This window comes from Gallus gallus, chromosome 17, assembly GCF_016699485.2.
Source record: "Gallus gallus isolate bGalGal1 chromosome 17, bGalGal1.mat.broiler.GRCg7b, whole genome shotgun sequence".
In the NCBI taxonomy this organism is placed as follows: domain Eukaryota; kingdom Metazoa; phylum Chordata; class Aves; order Galliformes; family Phasianidae; genus Gallus; species Gallus gallus.
In genome coordinates, this window is record NC_052548.1 from 2,117,531 (window position 1) to 2,134,544 (window position 17,014).

At 58.8% G+C, this 17,014-nt stretch overlaps 2 protein-coding genes across 2 annotated transcripts; one reads left to right on the forward strand and one right to left on the reverse strand.

Annotated features, from left to right (window-relative positions):
* The first annotated feature begins 196 nt into the window (after nt 1-196).
* ALAD (aminolevulinate dehydratase) lies at nt 197-7,558 on the forward strand. The gene is made up of 12 exons (NM_001291406.3): nt 197-237; nt 2,605-2,739; nt 2,964-3,014; nt 4,159-4,255; nt 4,744-4,879; nt 5,339-5,422; nt 5,689-5,777; nt 6,087-6,142; nt 6,512-6,599; nt 6,936-7,022; nt 7,205-7,334; nt 7,417-7,558. Exons 2-12 carry the CDS (start codon nt 2,627-2,629, stop codon nt 7,494-7,496), a joined length of 1,011 nt encoding a protein of 336 aa, NP_001278335.1. The 5' UTR covers nt 197-237; nt 2,605-2,626; the 3' UTR covers nt 7,497-7,558.
* Nucleotides 7,559-9,961: 2,403 nt separating this feature from the next.
* BSPRY (B-box and SPRY domain containing) lies at nt 9,962-16,958 on the reverse strand. The gene is made up of 6 exons (XM_415546.8): nt 16,876-16,958; nt 16,489-16,587; nt 15,419-15,649; nt 13,995-14,020; nt 12,995-13,119; nt 9,962-10,619 (listed from the first exon to the last, which is right to left on the reverse strand). The coding sequence occupies exons 1-6, from the start codon at nt 16,930-16,932 to the stop codon at nt 10,093-10,095; spliced, it is 1,065 nt and encodes a 354-aa protein (XP_415546.4). The 5' UTR covers nt 16,933-16,958; the 3' UTR covers nt 9,962-10,092.
* Nucleotides 16,959-17,014: the final 56 nt, after the last annotated feature.

The window sequence follows — 17,014 nt, forward strand, 5'->3', positions numbered from 1 at the left end:
GCGGGGCGGGCGCGGGGCTCGGAACGCACTGCCCGAAACAGCCCCCGCCAGCCCTGTTGTGGGGGGCCGTCCCGCCACCGGGAGCGCGCCAAGACATGCGCGCGCCAGCAATTTCCCGCTCTCCGCCGCGCGAGACTTCGCGCCTCGTCTGCGAGGAGCCGAGGGGCGTCACTATGCAAATCAGCGGGCGGGGCTATGCAAATCTCGCTGGGCTCTCGCGGCGGGAAGCGGCGGCAGGTGAGCGCGGGGTTTTGGGGGGGTCTGAGCGGGGTTCGCTCAGTGTTGCGGAGTCGCTGTTGTGAATTCGGGCGGTGCTGCACGCACGGAGCGGCGGCCCACCGTGCCCGGGGTCGGCACGCAGCGCTCCGGGGTCGGAAGGTGCCCGCACGGCCCGGCCCGTTGCGGCGGAGCTGGAGGCCACGGGGGCTCGGTCACCCACGGGCTCGGCGCTCCCGCCGCCTCCTGCAGCACCGCCGGGGGGGGAAGGCACTCGGAAGGGTCTCGGGGCGTGCGGAGCCCCGGGCTTCCTCAAGGGCAGAGAGCCCTTGGGGAGAGATCGTGACGAATGGAGGGTCGGGCAGACACCGACCGCAGGGAGCGTAACAGTGCCGGGTTGTGCCCTGGGGACGGGACTGTGCGCAGAGTGGGGACGGACGCTGGGGAGCAGCTCCAGGACGGAGCCCTGGGGGTTCTGTAACGGCGTGGAGCTGTGCCGGGGTGGGTCAGGCGGGGGCTGAGGAAAGGCTCTGCCCCAGAAGGCGGTGGGTACGGCCCCAGGCTGCCAGAGCTCGGGGTGCGCCGGGACGCTGCTCCCAGCCGTGGCGTTGGGGTTTGGATTCAGTGATCCCTGTGGGTCTCTGCCAACTGCTGTGGTGTTCATGCATTGGCCATCGTGGCAAGGCCAGCCACAGACACCAACCACCCGGCGTGCGGTGCCAGAACCTGGTGCTGAGGCACACAGCTCTGCCTGGCTCTGCCCCCGAGGACTGCAGCAGTGCCTGGTTTTAGGGCCAAAGGGAAGAGAACATGGGGAAGTCACAGAGCAGTGAGTGCTGCAAACTGTGCTGTCGTTCCTGTGCTGTCATTGCATGTGCTCCCACAGCATCTTTGAGCACACCCATTCCAGATCCTATTTGGAAGATAAAATCCTTCTGAACACGTTGTCCTTTGTTACTGACTGCTAATTAACCTGCACTCGTTAGTGTAGCTCCATTGTGTCAACTGTGAGCTCAGCTTTCCTCTTCAGCTCTGGGCTTCTTGCCCCCAGCCCCTTCTTGCTGCCCTTTGAGCAGTGTCAGCGCTCAGCTCGGCTGATGGCAGCTTCCCCTGTGGGGGGCCCAGGGGCGGGGGTCCCCTGCAGTGCTGTTATCTCCTCTGGACAAGCCCTCCCCACTTCTCCAGCGCGGGCTGTGGCTGATATCTGCCCCTGACAGTGCAGCGGCAGCTGCTGCCTCTGCTCCCACCCGTCCCCCTCCGTGGGATCGGCGCTTGGAGCATTTTCTGGATTCTCGAGGTGTGCTGCGCTCACTGAGCCCTTTGTTGTGCTGCCTGGAGCTGTGCCTGGGCACTGCTGGCCTCCCGAGGGCTCTGCCGTGTGGGCACGGAGCGGCAGCGACCCTGGGCTGGGTGTCCTTCCTGCAGTGCCAGGACACTGCCTGCGTGCTGCCAGCTGTTCCGCACTGTGCGTGAGCACCATCACGGTGCCTTTATAGTCCTTTTATGTATGTAATTGTATGTAAGTAAGTGAGAGGTCGCTCCATCCCCAAGTCAGGAATGCAAACAGCTTGGTTCAAGTGGGAGAGTCTGGTGCAGATGGATAATTTGGCTCCACAGTGGGATATTTGAAGGGTCTTTGAGCTTCTCCCAGTGTAAAACATAGGAACACCTCCAATTAAAGTTTCCCAGAGGAATGGAGCCATCTCCTGCCCAGTTCTGCTGCTGAGCCGTGTGGTGAGTGCCGGTGTGGGATGCCGTTCCTGGGCTGCAGTCCTGGTGAGCAGAGTGAGGTTGGTGTGTCCTGCAGAGAGGGTGGAGGAGCACTGAGGTTTAGTGCTGGGGAGGCCAGCCAGGTGCTGACACCCCGGGTGTGCTGTGGGCAAAGGGAGCATGGCTTGGGTAAGGCAGAGGTTTGTTGTGAAATGCACATGTGAATTACCCAGTCACAAGATTATTAGTAAGGTGTGGAGAAAACAATTACTGTTACAGGCAAGTCCTGTGGCTGTGCAGGGCGGTGTGCAGCCTGCAGGCTGATGTTAGCAGAGGAGGAATGGCATTTACTGGGTTGTGGGGCGGAAGCTCCTGCTTCATCCCCGCAGCCTGGGAAGCAAATGCCCTGGGGAATTCACTGCAGCTCACACATGTCCAAGCAGAGCAGCACACGGGGCCATCACGTTTTCTTTTCCCCATCTCACAGTCACCAGTTGAGCAGCAGCAGCAGCTCCCAGTGAGCAGGGCTCAATTCCTGCACTGAAGCCTGTTAGTCTCAGGCTGGTATCCACTGGGGCAAGAAGGGTTTGATCTAGACATAAAGCAGTAAAAGTACTTCAGTGGCACCCAGCCCCTGACCTCCTGCTTTTTTTTTTTTTTTTCTTTTTCCTGTTTCAGGGTCTCTTTTTGCATTCCCAAGATGCAGGCAGATTCGCTCCTTCACAGTGGCTATTTCCACCCCGTGCTGCGCTCGTGGCAGTGCACAGCCACCACCTTCAATGCCTCCAACCTTATCTACCCCATCTTTGTCACGTGAGTGAGCCCTGGTGCTCTGGACGGGGGACAGACCAAGCTCGGGTTGGCTGGGCATAGCATTAGAGGCATGGACACCCTGAGCAGTCAGAGAGGTTGAGACTCCCCAAAAGATTCCCTGTGGACAAGTGTGGGGCAGGGGCTGGGTTCTCTGGGCACAGCCCATCTACAATCTTCCTTCTCACACCAAGTGCTCACATCTCTGTCCCGTGTGCCCTCTGCAGTGACAGCCCTGATGCGGTGGAGCCGATTGCCAGCCTCCCTGGACAGGCCAGGTAAGGGCCAGAGCCAGCCAGGAGCTGCCTTGCAGCCGGAGATGAGCACAGGACAGGGGCAACACTCCTGTATTGTTGTACATATTCCCTGCCCTGGGGATCCCTGCAGCATCAAGTAGGGTGGGAACATCCCTCTGCTCAAAGCAGGGAAGGAAAGCAAAATGGGGGTGCTGGGTGGTGCCAGGGTCCCATTGGGCACACAGAGAAGCTGGAAGAGAACAGGGAGGCCAAGAGCAGCTGGATGTGGACTCCTGACCTGCATTCAGCCTTGCAGAATGGGCAGCTCCTGCTATGTTTGCAAGGTTTGGACAGAGGCCAGAGTGGGATGTTCCCAGGGGCAGGGTGTGTTGGGCAGGTTTTCCACATCAGCTATTGTTGTTGGGCAGTGGGAGGTGGGTCAGCATGGGAGGGGCTCCTGGTAGCTTGGTCAAGTCACACAGGACCTTATTGCTCCCAGCACCTGATCTGCTGGCCCTGGGCACTCAGCCATGATTGTGCAAGCAGAGTCTGTACAGCAGAGCCTGCACTCTGTGCCATCCCAGTCACAGTGCCCAGCACCCTGCACGCTGTGCTGAGCCCAAGCCTGGCTTGCTCAGGGCTGCAACAGGAAAGCTGAGATAAGGGATCCAAGGGCAGGGCACGTTCATCCTTTCAGAGCAGAGACAGCACAAGGCTCCCTGCTCTGTCCCTGCCTGGTAGATAACTGTGCTGTAGCCCCAGATAAGGACCTGGATTGTTCCTTCCAGCAGCACCTCCCCTGTATCTCCTACTTCTGCTTGGTGTGCACTAGCATCCAACTTTAATAATTAACTTGGGTCCATCCCTGAGTGGCCCAGCAGGCAAGGCCTGGCCAGCAGCTGGGTGCACTGTTCAGGTCAGAGGGCTGTGTGCTGGCACTGGGTGTACTCACGGTATATTTGCTGGATCAAAAAGATGCCAGTCCCAGAGCAGAAGGGGCTGCTGGTCCAAGTGGTTGCTGTATGCTGCTGAGCATCCCTGCCCCTGTACGTGAGCAGCCCCCTCTGCCTTGTGGCAGTGATGCAGGGTCTCTAAGTCAGCCTTCAGCATGGCTCCTGTCCAGCTCACCCCCTAGGGCAGGTCTGAGTGCCTGGCAGCACACCTTCACCTTCACTTTTTTTCTCAGGTACGGAGTCAACAAGCTGGAGGGGATGCTGCAGCCCCTTGTTGAGGATGGTCTGAAGTGTGTGCTCATCTTCGGGGTGCCCAGCAAGGTCCCCAAGGTCAGTGTGCATGAGCAGGTGGTGGCAGGGGGCCGCAGAGGTGTGGGGGAGCACTGTGGGGCTGGAGTACAACAGAGGCAGTTTGGGGTTGTGGCAGCCCATTCCACAGAGTAGGATGGAGTTTGGAAACTGCAGCAATACCCAGAACGCTCCCAGTAGCTCTGGGTGCCTCTGCTGTTTCTCTGTATGAGTAGTGAGATGAGACAGAGAGCTCTGCGTTACAGAGAGCAGCACAGAAGCTTGAGAAGAGCACATCTGTGCTGCTCCTCCTGACCCAGTCTTGCACTGGGAGTTTTTGCAGGGAGGCCCCAAGATCTGCGCTCGTTTCAGTGTCACTACTCTGTCATCTTTTTCCACCACTGGTGATCACACCACTCTGCAGTATGAGGTCTCATAGCTCAAGAACATTCCCTGGGTTGACCTGCAGCCACGAAGGAGCTGGTGGGAGGCCTTGAGCTCTGTGTGCTCAGGAATTTCTCTTCTTGCAGGATGAGAGAGGCTCTGCTGCAGATGCAGAAGACACACCTGCCATCCAGGCCATCAGGAAGATCTGCTCCACATTCCCACAGCTGCTCATTGCCTGTGATGTCTGCCTGTGTCCTTACACCTCCCATGGGCACTGCGGTGAGCACGCAGCATGAGGGACTGGGGTGCTTTTCAGGCACCTTCCTCTTACCAGGAGCCCCTGTGGGTTTCTGTTTTCTCGTGTGGACTTCTGGGTGCCAGTGGGACCTGGCCAGCACCTGCCTCAAGACTTCCCAGCACTGTGTTGAGCTTGGATGACCTGAGTTTTGCAGTCAGGGTGGGAGATACAAGTGGATCAAGAACCCACTCCCTATCCCTGAGTCTGCCTGAGCACCCATCTGGGCCCCACATCACTGTCATCCTTTTCCTGGAGCACTCACATGTCAAGTCCTGCCTGTGGGCACTGCATTGTTAGTCTCCTGCTCAGCCCCTCTTTATCCAGCTCTAACACCTTCCCCACTGTTACTCTGAGCATCTCTATAGCTTGTTACAGAATTCCAAGGATTGAGACCATCACCTCACGGTCCTGCTCCTTGCCTGACTAATTTTTTCTTCCAGGCATCCTGCGGGAAGATGGCACCATCCAGAATGAGGCCAGTTGCCAGCGGCTAGCAGAAGTGGCACTGGCTTATGCCCAAGCAGGTGAGCAGTGCCTAGCAGCAGCAACCACACGTGGCTCTTGTCACTTTGCCTGCCCCCTCTCACTTAATAGCCAGCCCAAAAACAAACCGTGCCTGGCTCCAGTGGGAGGGCTTCCACTGAGCTGGGGAAGCATCCACCTGCCAACCCTGGAGGAGCTGCAGGGACTCCAGACACCTCCTTCAGCCCTATGAAGGAGATGCCTAGGGTCACCTCCTCCTGCAGGCAGTTAGAGCGTTGGGCTTGTTATCTCTGGCCTTCCCCTGCAGGCTGCCACATTGTTGCCCCCTCGGATATGATGGATGGGCGCATTGCAGCCATAAAGAAGGCTCTGATCTCCAACGACATGGGCAACAAGGTGAGCATGAAACCTGTGTGCCGTGGGAGCAACCCCAACAGGGTGGCTGCACTTTGAAGTAGCCTGGGCACAGAATGGAAGAAGCAAACCTCCATATAGCTCAGGACATGCTGCAGGCATTTTCCTGTCCTAGTGCATGGAGGAAGGGAAGGTTCTTGGCCAGACCCTTGGGGCCAGTGAAGTGCCAGGCCTCTGGCAGGGGACAGAGGAACAGGACAGAATATAAACCAACCGTAGGAGGGAATTCCTACCACCGAGCTGGGATGCAGCAAAGAGCTCCAGCCCTCACAGCCCCACTCTCCTCTGCAGGTCTCAGTGATGAGCTACAGTGCCAAGTTTGCTTCATGCTTCTATGGACCCTTCAGGTGAGGTTCTACAGAGACGGGAACAGCCCATATTTGCTGGAGCAGCAAGAGAGCCAGCGCTGCGCCAGAGAGTGTATTTTGGGATGAGCCTTGGCTCACCCAGCAGGTAGAGCTCATCCCAAGAAAGGCGCGGGCCTGGACCCCAATAGAGCTCATGAGGGACCCAGAAGCAAAAGGAGAATATTTGAATCAGCTTCACCCCAACCCTATGGGCTTGGGGAGGACTGTGGGTGCAGAGGCGCAGCTGTCGCTTGCTGGGGCTGCTCCCCATCCTGAGTCAGATGGGGAGGAAGGGGGAGCAGGTCTGGCCACTGTACTGGCCTGGCCTCACACTGAAGGCACTGATCCCTGCGCCCTGCTTGTTCCCAGGGACGCTGCACAATCCAAACCTGCCTTCGGAGATCGGCGCTGCTACCAGCTGCCCCCAGGTGCCCGCGGCCTGGCACTGCGAGCTGTGGTAAGTCCAGCCAGGCCCTTTGGTTTTGTGGGAACCAAAAAACTCATCCATTTAAGATGGCCAAGGACCCTTGCCCTGCACAAGTCAGAACCTCAACGACCATCAGCTCACCACAGAGCTTGAAGAATATGTATAAGGAGCTGGGCATTCCATTCCCCACTGTGGCTTGGAGTGTGGGGACAAGGGATGAGGTACCAGGCCTGGCTGTGGGCTCCTGTGGCTGTCGGGGGCCCCTTCTGTGTCCCGGACTCCTGGGAAAGTAATCACTGGGTCAGAAATTCTGTGGAAACATCCATCAGTTGTGAGCTGCAGGGATTGTGTGCATTCTCCCTGCAGGACAGGGACGTGCGTGAGGGTGCAGACATGCTGATGGTGAAGCCTGGGATGCCCTACCTGGACCTTGTGCGGGATGCCAAGGAGCGGGTAAGGCCCGGCTGAGGGCACCGGGTGGTGCCTCCCCAGTGGAGGAGTGTGGGTTGGGGACAGCCATGGCACCGTTCCAAAACCGGTGGGGAGAAGGGGACGCTGCACAGCTGAAGAGCTTCAGTCCCCGGGGTGGACAGACGATGCCCCGCTGTCCCGCTGACCCCTGCCGTTGCCTGCAGCACCCCACGCACCCGCTGGCCGTGTACCACGTCTCGGGAGAGTTCGCCATGCTGTGGCACGGGGCGCAGGCAGGCGCCTTCAGCCTGAAGGCCGCGGTCATGGAAGCCATGGCCGCCTTCCGGCGTGCAGGTGAGAAGCGGGAGGGCGCGGGGCCAGGCTGCCTCGAGCCCCCGCCGCGGCCCCTGCCTCCCATCCGCTCTCCTCCCCGCAGGGGCCGACACCATCATCACGTACTTCACGCCGCAGCTGCTGCGCTGGCTGAGGGAGGACGCGGCGGCGGGGCGGGCCTGAGCCGGTGGGCGGGGCCGGAAGTGCCGGGGCCGGAACCGGAAGCGCTGGGGACGAAACCGGAAACGCTAGGGGGCGGAGCGGCGCTCCTCGGCCCGGCCCCGCGACCCCGGCCTGGGGCGCAGCCTGGGCAGCGGCGCGGCGGGGGCGGAGAGGGGCCGTTCCCTTCCACCCCCCCCCGCCTCAGCACAGGCCCCAGATCGGGGCTGATGCCCCCCAAGCGCTGTTATGGGTCCGCCGCGCGTCGCGCTCTCGCCCCCGTGTGTGCTGTAGGTTCCCTTTAATCCTGACTTGGCCGACGCGATGCTCAGGCTGCGCCTTTTGACGTGGGACGTGAAGGACACGCTCCTGCGGCTCCGGCAGCCCGTGGGGCTGATTTACGCGGCCGAGGCCCAGGCCCACGGCGTCCAGGTGCAGCCGGAGGCGCTCAGCCAGTCCTTCCAGGCGGCCTACGGGGCCCAGAGCCGCCGCTTCCCCAACTACGGCCGGGCCGAGGGGCTGAGCTCCAGGCAGTGGTGGGTGGATGTCGTCAAGGAAACCTTCCGGCTCACGGGTGTGCACGAAGACACAGTGCTCACACTGATAGCGGAAAACCTTTACCGGGACTACTGCAGTGCGCGCAACTGGGAGCTGCTGCCAGAAGCCAGCGAGACCCTGAGCTGGTGCCACCAGCACGGCTTCCGCATGGGGGTGGTCTCCAACTTTGATAACCGGCTGGAAAGCATTCTGGTGCAGTCCAACCTGCGGCACCACTTCCACTTCGTGCTCACCTCTGAGGCTGTGGGTGTTGCTAAGCCAGACCCGAAGATCTTCAAGGCAGCCCTACGCCTTGGTGGGGTACTGCCTGAGCAGGCAGCCCACATCGGGGATGACTACAGCAAGGATTACAGGGCGGCGCGGGAGGTGGGCATGCACAGCTTCCTGCTCCACACCCCTGGGCAGAGCACACAGCCAGAGGTGCCGCCAGGACACATCCTGCCCACGCTGAGCCACCTCCTGGCTGTCATTGAGAAGGGGTAGCAGCAGGAGCTGCCCTCCGGAGGGACCAATGCTGCTGAGTGGTGATCCACTCCTGGACTGTGACTTCTTGCTGCTGTTTGGGGTAAGGAAAAGAAACAAGCGCTTCTGAGCACGGGGAGAGGCACTGCCCACAGAGCAGGAGCAACATTCAGGCAATAAAGCGTACCTGGCACACTCAGCATTTGTGCTGTTTTCTTTCCAAGTGGGGTGGAGCCTTCTGCTGGAGCTGGGGAATGTATCTGGGTACAGCACAGAAAGCATTTCACTTGCACTCATCCATCTATGCTCGAGCAAGTTAATTCCATCAGGAGGGATGGCAGACTGATCATTATCCCTTCTTAGTCACTGAATCCTGCAGAGCTGTCTGGGGACAGGCTGCCAGCAGAGCAGTCGTCACACTGTCTCTGCACATCTGGTGGACCTCAGGTTTGCCACCTCACCAAGCAGCTCCCTCTTCCCTGGAGCTGTAGCTGGAAGCAGTCACAGCCCTCCTGCTGTGGGCAAAGAGGTCTGGAGATGCAGAATTTTGCTTAGTGTAATTTACTGCCAGCAAACTTAATTACTGACTTGGATACTGAGAAATAAAGATAACAATTTTTAAACACCAAGGAAATGTGTTTCTTTTCTTCACCCAAGCTCAGTGTCAGTCCAACACCTTTCCTACTATCAATCACCTGCCTGTTTTCACTGTAATATGCTCAACCTTGCCAAGCCCTAGGAACAAGTGGTCCATTCAGGTCAATGCTAATGGCTCCTCTCTTGCTGCTCCTCTGCTCTGGGAGATGCTGATGGTCCATGAGGGTGCCCCTGCCCTGTGTGGGTCCCCCCATGGGTGACAACCCCAATTCATGGTGTCCCTCCTCCCGTTGGGGCTCCTCTTTCCAAGTGTCCCCTACAGCCTTCCATGCCTTCTGCCACTTCTCTTCCATTTCTCCAAACAGCTCTTAACCTTTAGTCAAAATTGAAATAATTTTCATTCCTGCAGCATGGAGTGTTTTGTTGCCTGCGCTCCTCCCCAGGGGAGCTGGAAAGAAGCCCTTGTTCTGAAGAGGAATTAAATGATTCACTCGCAGAGGGCTGGCAGAGCCAGGTGTTAAACACTGATCCCATGCCCCAGCTTTCACAATTTTGCTCTCCCCACCTTGCACTCCCAGCTCTGTGCTGAGCAAACTGTGGTGTCAGGGCCAAGGTCCTCCCGTGCTGAACTGGGCTCAGTGGGAGCTCTGCTCCCTGCTGCAGCACCTCCCAGCCCCCCTCCCAGCCCTGAGGATCCCAACAGCATGAGAGCTGGGGAGAGCTCACAAGAGCACACTGTGCTCCTGTGGGAGGTGCTTGGGGACCAATTTGGGTCTTCTCCAAAGGTCCTGGCTCTGGGTCCTGGAGGGCAAACATCATGTGCTCGGTAGCCCAAAGGAGATGAAAGACATTGTAAAACAAGAGAAGAGATGTACAGGCTGAAGGCAGGTCTTTTCTGATCGCTGTACATGCTGGTAGCCAAGTCTGGGCACGTCACCCCATGAAGGCACTGTGTGGTGAATACAATCACTGTCCATACAGCCGTGTGTTTGCAGCCCACCTCTCACTGGCTGAGCGAGATGCTCTGGTGTGCCACCGCAAAGACAGGGTAGAGTGGTGCTGCAAAGGCCTCCCTGTGTGAGAAGAGGATGGTGCAGGAGTCGGGGTCATAGAAAAGCACCTCCCCTCCCGCAAAGTCAACCAGCACACCGATCTCAGCCGGGGCCCTGAGCAGCTCCACAGGCTGGGGCTGACCGGCGTGCAAGAACCTGAACTCCTTGTCATAGCGTGAGAAGACCCAGGAGGCAGCGTTGAAGCCCAGGCGGACTTCATTGCCGGGCCCCTTCCGTGGCAGGGAGCCGTAGCACACCCCCAGCTTGTAGGCACAGCTCTTCTCCACGCTGACCTTCCATGCGTGGAGCCCCGTGTGGAAAGCCGCAGTAGCCAAAGCGTTGGGCCAGTGGTCAAACCGCTCGGGGCCATCCAAGTCCAGCTTTGCTTTCTTGGGGCTGAAGGTCAGAGTTTTCTTGTCTTCCGACAGGCTTAGGTAGGGGCTGACGGTTTTCTCATCTATGCTGATTTCCTGAGAGCCTGGGAGAGAAGCACGCAGTGAGCACATGGTGGGCCTTCACCACCCCAAGAGCCACAGCCAGAAGCACCCGCACAATGATGGGCCCATCTGCTCCCCACAGTGACACGGGCAGCACTCGTTGCCACTTCCCAGAGCGGTGTGAGAAGGGATGGAAGGAGACAGCTCAGAGCCACGGGCCAAATCCAGGCAGGAATCTGCACTCGATGCACCAGAACACACCCAAGGCAACGGCCAGGGCTTCCTGTCCCATCCAGCCGGGCTGCCAAATAGTGTGGAGGAGAGCAGTGATCCGAGCAGGGACTGGGTGTAATTCCTGTGCATGGCAGGGAGAAACCCAAACCCCAGCCCTGTCCGTGCAGCCTCCCTGTCCCTGCTCCTCCTCCCCACGGTGAGCCAGGAGCCCGCCAGGATGGCACCTGCTTGGGGAAACCAGCAAAGCTGGTACTGCAGGAACAGGGAGGGATGGGCAGAGGAAATCCCTTCACCGCTACAAAGCACGCTCAGCCCAAAGTCATTCATAAGCTCAGAACAGTCCATCAGCCCTGAGCCGTTTGGAACAGCCTCAGGAGGTGGCCCAGGAATTGGATGAACCACCGCTCGTCTGCTTTGCTGTGATGCAAGAACAGGTCCTTCATTCGCAGCACAGAGGCAGCACCCAGCCCTGCAGGGCCCGCACGCTTTCCCTGTGCCATCCTTCCCCCACGCACACCTCAGCAGCCCATGAGCGGGGTGTGAGCGCTGAGTAACTGCACAAATATTTCCCCTGCCCTGTAAATCCCTGAGTGAAGGGGAAAGGCTGCTGCCTGCGTGACTCACCTCTGCCCGCTCCCAGGAGATACGGTTTCCCTGCCCAGTGCCTTTCCTTGCCCTGCTTTCCCCACTCTCTCATTCATTTTATGCCTTCAGCTGATGCAGAAATGGGGCTGGAGCTGGTGAGCCTTTTGCTGTGCCACCCCACACGGCGGGGCTGGGCTGCAGGAGGAACTCAGTCACACAAAGCCCATTCCTGCTCCATCAGCCCCCGCCCAGCACTCAGCACCTGGCAGGATGAGGCCCCCAGATAACCAAACCACTGGGCTGCCACTCCAGAGACACGACGGAATGGGCTGAGATAAGGTAATACGTCTGCTCGGTAGGTATGTGTTAATTGCAACACATTTTACTGCGTGGAAAAAGCGAAGTTCCTATTTCCAGTCTCCCCCACCTGATAATGAAACCCTCCCAGCCCAACGCGGGCACCGTGTGAGTGCAGGGCCCTTGGGCTCACCACTCAGCCCCTGCCCCAGGAGGACCAGAGCCCTCCCAGAATGCTGCCAGGGGCTTTATGGGACTTTGTGTCTTAATGCAAGCTGGGAATGCTGCACTTAATATTAAATTTGTAAGGATATGCCCTGGGTGGACTACGGATTAGCGAGACAGGCAGGCACTCTATAGCAGTGGTGTGTTAAATCCAACCACACACAAAGCATCCAGGTAATACGTGCAGCTACAGACCCAGCACTGTGATTTGGTGACTCGGGGTCCTCACAGCTGGCAAGGATGCGACTGGGAAAGGAATCCATAGGAAAACCACTTCGCAGCAAAGGGAACCAGGGGCTGACTTGGGAAAAAAAGCTGAGAAGCTGCTCAGCTTTGCCCACATCAACTGCAGGATTTGGCACGCCTGCCAGCAACCAGAGATGTGAAACAGAGAGAGCCGAATTAATCTCAGAGGTGGAGCAGCACCAGAGTTTGCAGCAGAACACACAACCATTGGCAGCGTCTGCCATGCACAGCTGATACACAACAACCTTCCAGTGGTACCAGTCAGAAGCACACACAGTGGAAAGGGATGTGGGGAACACTCGGCACCACCAAAGGTGAGCTGAGCAGGAGTTATCATGGGAGCATTGGGAAGATTACCCCGGGGAGAGGAGAGGGACACCTTTTCAAACTGTGAAGGACGTCACCACCTTCGAGGAGCAAGAAATACATTTGAAACGCTCTCAACGACATCCTGGGAAACAACACTAAAAAGCAAACATTTCACAGTCAGCCATCCAAGCTGATGGCTGCCAGATGGAAACCACTCCTGCTCGGAGCTGCCACGCCACCACTGCTGCCCCGGCACGCCAGGGCACGGCTCCTCAGCTCACAGCCACCAGCAGCCGCTCAGAGCCACTGCCCGCTCTCCCAGCCCTGCAGCTGCTGCTGCCCACCGGGTGAGCCCCACATGGAGGCAGCACATGGAGGTGGGGCAGCGCAGGGGGACAGGAGGTGCCAGGACCCCCAGCGCAGGGGCAGGACACAGCCTCGGGGCGGTCACGCTGCACCCAGGGCTTAATTGGGGTGCAAAATGAGCTTGCAGAAATCCAGATCTGAGTAGGACACTGACCTGCCACGCAGCAGAGAACCGCAGAGGCCCACAGGCGGTGCAGCAGCGGACTCTGAACACGCTGCTGATTAAAGTTTAACTTGGCAGACTCCCGCGGCTCTAAGATTCCCTCCGCCACCTCTGTCCTAGCAAAGAGACACAGCAGTTACTTTGAAATCTGGTGATTAATTGACAGTTGCTGAGAGGTGGTGGCAGAGACCTCGAGGAAGGAGCACGGAAACATGAGCTGGAGGAGTCACAAGGGTGGCACTCACTGCAGGGAAACCGCTCTCCTCCACAGTGGTACTTCTGGTTGGTTTTGATCACAGCCCCTTCTGAAAGGACTTCAGTTTTGAAACACAACCCTGCAGCCTGAGCCAACAGCTTCCTCATGCAGCACACGTAGATTACACGTGGCCGAGACCAACCATCGGGATACGAGGGGAAAACAACCGGAGGGCTGCAGGGAGAGCATGGGGTTTCCCTGTGAGGTTTTCAGTGGACAAAGCCTGTTTGCTAAAGCAGAGGAGTGAGCTGGGACTGCAGATCCCACCTTATGAGGCTGAGGACCTGCTGGGTCCCTGCAGCCTCCAGCACACGTCAGCTCATGCGGCATAAACCCATGGCAGCGATGTGCTGCAGTGGGTTTATTGCTCTCTGCAGGAAAACTGCAGGCAGAAACAGCAGGCCAGCTCCTCGGGTGGGCGATGTGCCCCTGCCTCCAGGGCAGTGCTGTGCTGTTTTCTGAGGGGCTGGAGGAAGTCTCCTGCCAGCAAGTGTCAGAGCACCTGCAGGTGCCTTCAGAGGGGCGCTGCACAGCCCGGCCCCCAGCACTTCTGGTGCAGTGCAGTGCGTGAAGCAAAGACCAGAGGACACATGAGAATCTCTGTGCTCCGTCCTCGTCCTCAGCACAAGGGAGGGAAGAGCAGAGCTGTGGTGTGCTGCCCACTGGGGGAAGGCAGGAGGTGCTGGGCAGGCTTGGACAAGAGGTGAGGAAACACAGGAGCAGGCAGGTACCAACCTCTCGAAGATCTCTTGTTCCGCATTCTGGGGACAAGAAGAGAAAGAGTCATCACAGCTGACATTCCCACAGAGAAAATCCCAAACCCAGGCTGGGGCACTGCAAACCAGGGACTCAGGGAGCACTGCTCCTCTTCCTGACCCACAGGAAGCATCCCTGACCACAGCTTTGGCCTCAGCAAGCATCCAACATCCATTTTCTTTGGCTGTGGCACTTGTCACTCCTTGCCTCAGAAAGTGAATGGGAACGGCTGAGGACGCTGCCCCTCCCCTGGACCCACAGCTCAGCTCTGCCAAGCTGGCAGCGGCTCCGGCACAGCGCAGGGCCTTCCAGACAGCCTGCAAGCTGTGGAGACTGCAAACACAGCTGGCTCACCTGCTGCGAGGGAAACACGAGGGAGACCTACAGCAGGTTGGTGTTGGGAACCACAACGCAGCAGATGGGACCCCTGCCCTTTGGTACACACCAGGTTGGATGCACCTGGAGCCTCTTACTGCTGCGTCTTGCCTTGCCGCAGGTGAGAAAACCCCAGCCCTGCCTGTCTGTCAGGGAAACCCCCAGCCCTGCCTGTCCTGTGTCCCTCCCTCCTCCCCACCTCTGGGGCAATGCAGGAACACCCTGTGCTAGCAGCCAACAACCCTGAAAGCCTTCAGTAAGGGGTAAAGGTTTCGCAAGGGTTACAGACCCTAAGTCAAAAGACAGACAAGGCTGTGAGCAATTCCACTCCTCCCTACACCTGCTGACATTGGGCCCTTCTCTGGCTACATCAGTTAGCAAAGCAGCAGCAGAAATTCAGAGCTCAGCTCAGAGCTGCAGGGTTCACAACGTGCTCCTCACTTTCCCATGAGATGACATGCAACAGTTTGTGATAAATACCAACAGCAAGAACCCAGGGTGGAGAATCTATGGATGCTATTTCCTCTCCTTTACTTGGCAAAAGGAGAAATAAGAGGGTCTTATGGCCCTCTCCATCAGGTTAGATATGATGAGCAGCAGCTAAGAGCGAGCAGGAGGTGCAGCGCCTTCCTGCCTGCATCTAAAGCAAGAGGAGCTGCTTAGTAAAGCACAGTTGAGCATACACAAAGGGAAGCAGACACTGCTTTGTGTGGTTAATGCCTCAGAGGTATATGCTGCACAATAGGATGGAGCTCCGAGAAGAGCTGCGGGTGCTCCTAAGGGCCATATTTTTATTAACAGGGCAGCAGAAAGCTGACGGCCCCGTCTGACCTGCACCGAGTGGGCAGCATCACACCCACCCAGAAACCCAGGGGAGGTTGTGGGGATCCCCTGAGGCCCAATTCCAGCTGCCTGCCGTCACTGCACAAGCTAATGAACGCCGTAATTCAGTCTGAGCATATGTGATGAAAAGCCCAGGCCGTTTCTGGGCAGATGGACCACCCCGTGGTTCGGGGAGGGGTACTCACCACCAAGTCCTGGTCGTCCAGGTTGGTGATGGTGTCCACCAGGTATGTGCGGAGGGCAGACAGCTTCTGCAGCGCCTCCGTCCAATGCGCCCGCTGCGTCAGGATGCTGTGCTGCGCCCGCTCCTCCTCGGCGTGCACCTCCTCCAGCAGCCGCTGCTCTTCGTTCTCGCACACCTTCCCCACGAAGATCAGCCTCTGGATGACCAACTCTCGGGCACTGTTAGCAGCGCTCTGCCAGGGAAAGGGCAGGAAGAGGAGAAACAGCTGCAGCACAAACGTGAGCACCGACAGCCCCCATTGGATTCCTGAGGGCTCAGCTTTTCACATGTTAACTGAGCCCGAGCCACAGCAACCACGGTGATGCAAACAGAGGTGAATGGGATAACCGAGCCCAAACCTGCTGACCGCCTCCTGGCCCAACCAGCACACCAACTAATTGCACACTGGCCACTAACCACTGCAGCACGGGAGCACCAACAGCCTGCTCTGCCTGGGACCCAAATGCCAGCCCTCCTCTGAACTGCCAGCAAAAAGCAGTGCTGACCGCAATAGCTGCCTTCATCCTCAGGGACAGCAAAGCACAAAGCAGAGCAGGACGGGATGAGGTGCCAGCCCTAGTTGGGGTGATCACATTGCAGCCTTTCATTACCTAAAGGAAGCCTACAAACAGGAGGGGAGTCAACTCTTTGAAAGGGTAGATAACAGCAGGACAAGGGGAAGTAGTTTTAAGTTGAAGGAGGGAAAGGTTTAGCTTAGATGTCAGGGGGAAGTTCTTTATTATGAGGGTGGTGAGCTGCTGGAACAGCTGCCCAGAGAGGCTGTGGATGCCCCATCCCTGGAGGTGTTCAAGGCCAGGTTGGATGGGGTCCTGGGCAGCCTGGTATAGTATAAATGTGGAGGTTGGTGGCCCTGCCTGCACTGGGGGATTGGAGCTTCATGATCCTTGTGGTCCCTTCCAACTCGGGCCATTCTATGGTTCTATGATTCTAGCACGATGTTGGATGGCAGCACAGCAACACCTGTGTGCCGAGGAGCCCCGGGACCGGCTTTGCTCCAAGACAGGGACTTACCAGCACGCCCTGGCTCCTGGCGGGCAGCACCTCGGCCACGTGCTTGGCGATAGCAGCGCTCTGCAGCTGCAGCCGCTCGCATCGGTCTACGAGTCTGTTCTGGAACGCAGAGAGCAGAGAAGCGCTCAGGCCCGGCACCGGCGGGGCCGGCAGAGCCGGGACATCCCTGCCGCGACCCCTCAGCCCCCCACAGCCCCCGCACACACAGCCCCGCTCACTCCCACCGGGCTCCCCGCAGCCACCCCCGGGAACCCCCGAGCCGGAGGGAGGGAGGGAGGGAGGAAGAGCTCCCCACCCCCGGCCAGGCGCAGGCGCAGGCCCGGCCCGCAGCACCCCGTTCGCCTCCCGCCCACGGGGAGGACCCCCGGGGATCCCCCGCCCGCTCACCCGCAGCTCCGCCGCCCTCTCGGGCAGCGCCCGCGGCTCCGCGCCCCGCCGGGCCATCCTGCGCGGCGACACCTGCCGCAGGTGCGGGGGGCGGCGGTGCGACCGGGGCCGGGCCGGGAGGGATCAGCACCGCCCGCCC

What these genes read in the sequence shown, in the direction of transcription:
- BSPRY (XM_415546.8), bottom strand. Translation starts at nt 16,932, where the DNA reads ATGGCCCGGCGGGGCGCGGAGCCGCGGGCGCTGCCCGAGAGGGCGGCG. An exon ending in AGAGGGCGGCGGAGCTGCGG is followed by an intron (nt 16,588 to 16,875) that starts GTGAGCGGGCGG and finishes TCTGCGTTCCAG; the next exon opens with AACAGACTCGTAGACCGATG. An exon ending in TGGACGACCAGGACTTGGTG is followed by an intron (nt 14,021 to 15,418) that starts GTGAGTACCCCT and finishes TCTTGTCCCCAG; the next exon opens with AATGCGGAACAAGAGATCTT.
- ALAD (NM_001291406.3), top strand. Translation starts at nt 2,627, where the DNA reads ATGCAGGCAGATTCGCTCCTTCACAGTGGCTATTTCCACCCCGTGCTG. An exon ending in ATCTACCCCATCTTTGTCAC is followed by an intron (nt 2,740 to 2,963) that starts GTGAGTGAGCCC and finishes TGCCCTCTGCAG; the next exon opens with TGACAGCCCTGATGCGGTGG. An exon ending in AGCCTCCCTGGACAGGCCAG is followed by an intron (nt 3,015 to 4,158) that starts GTAAGGGCCAGA and finishes TTTTTTTCTCAG; the next exon opens with GTACGGAGTCAACAAGCTGG.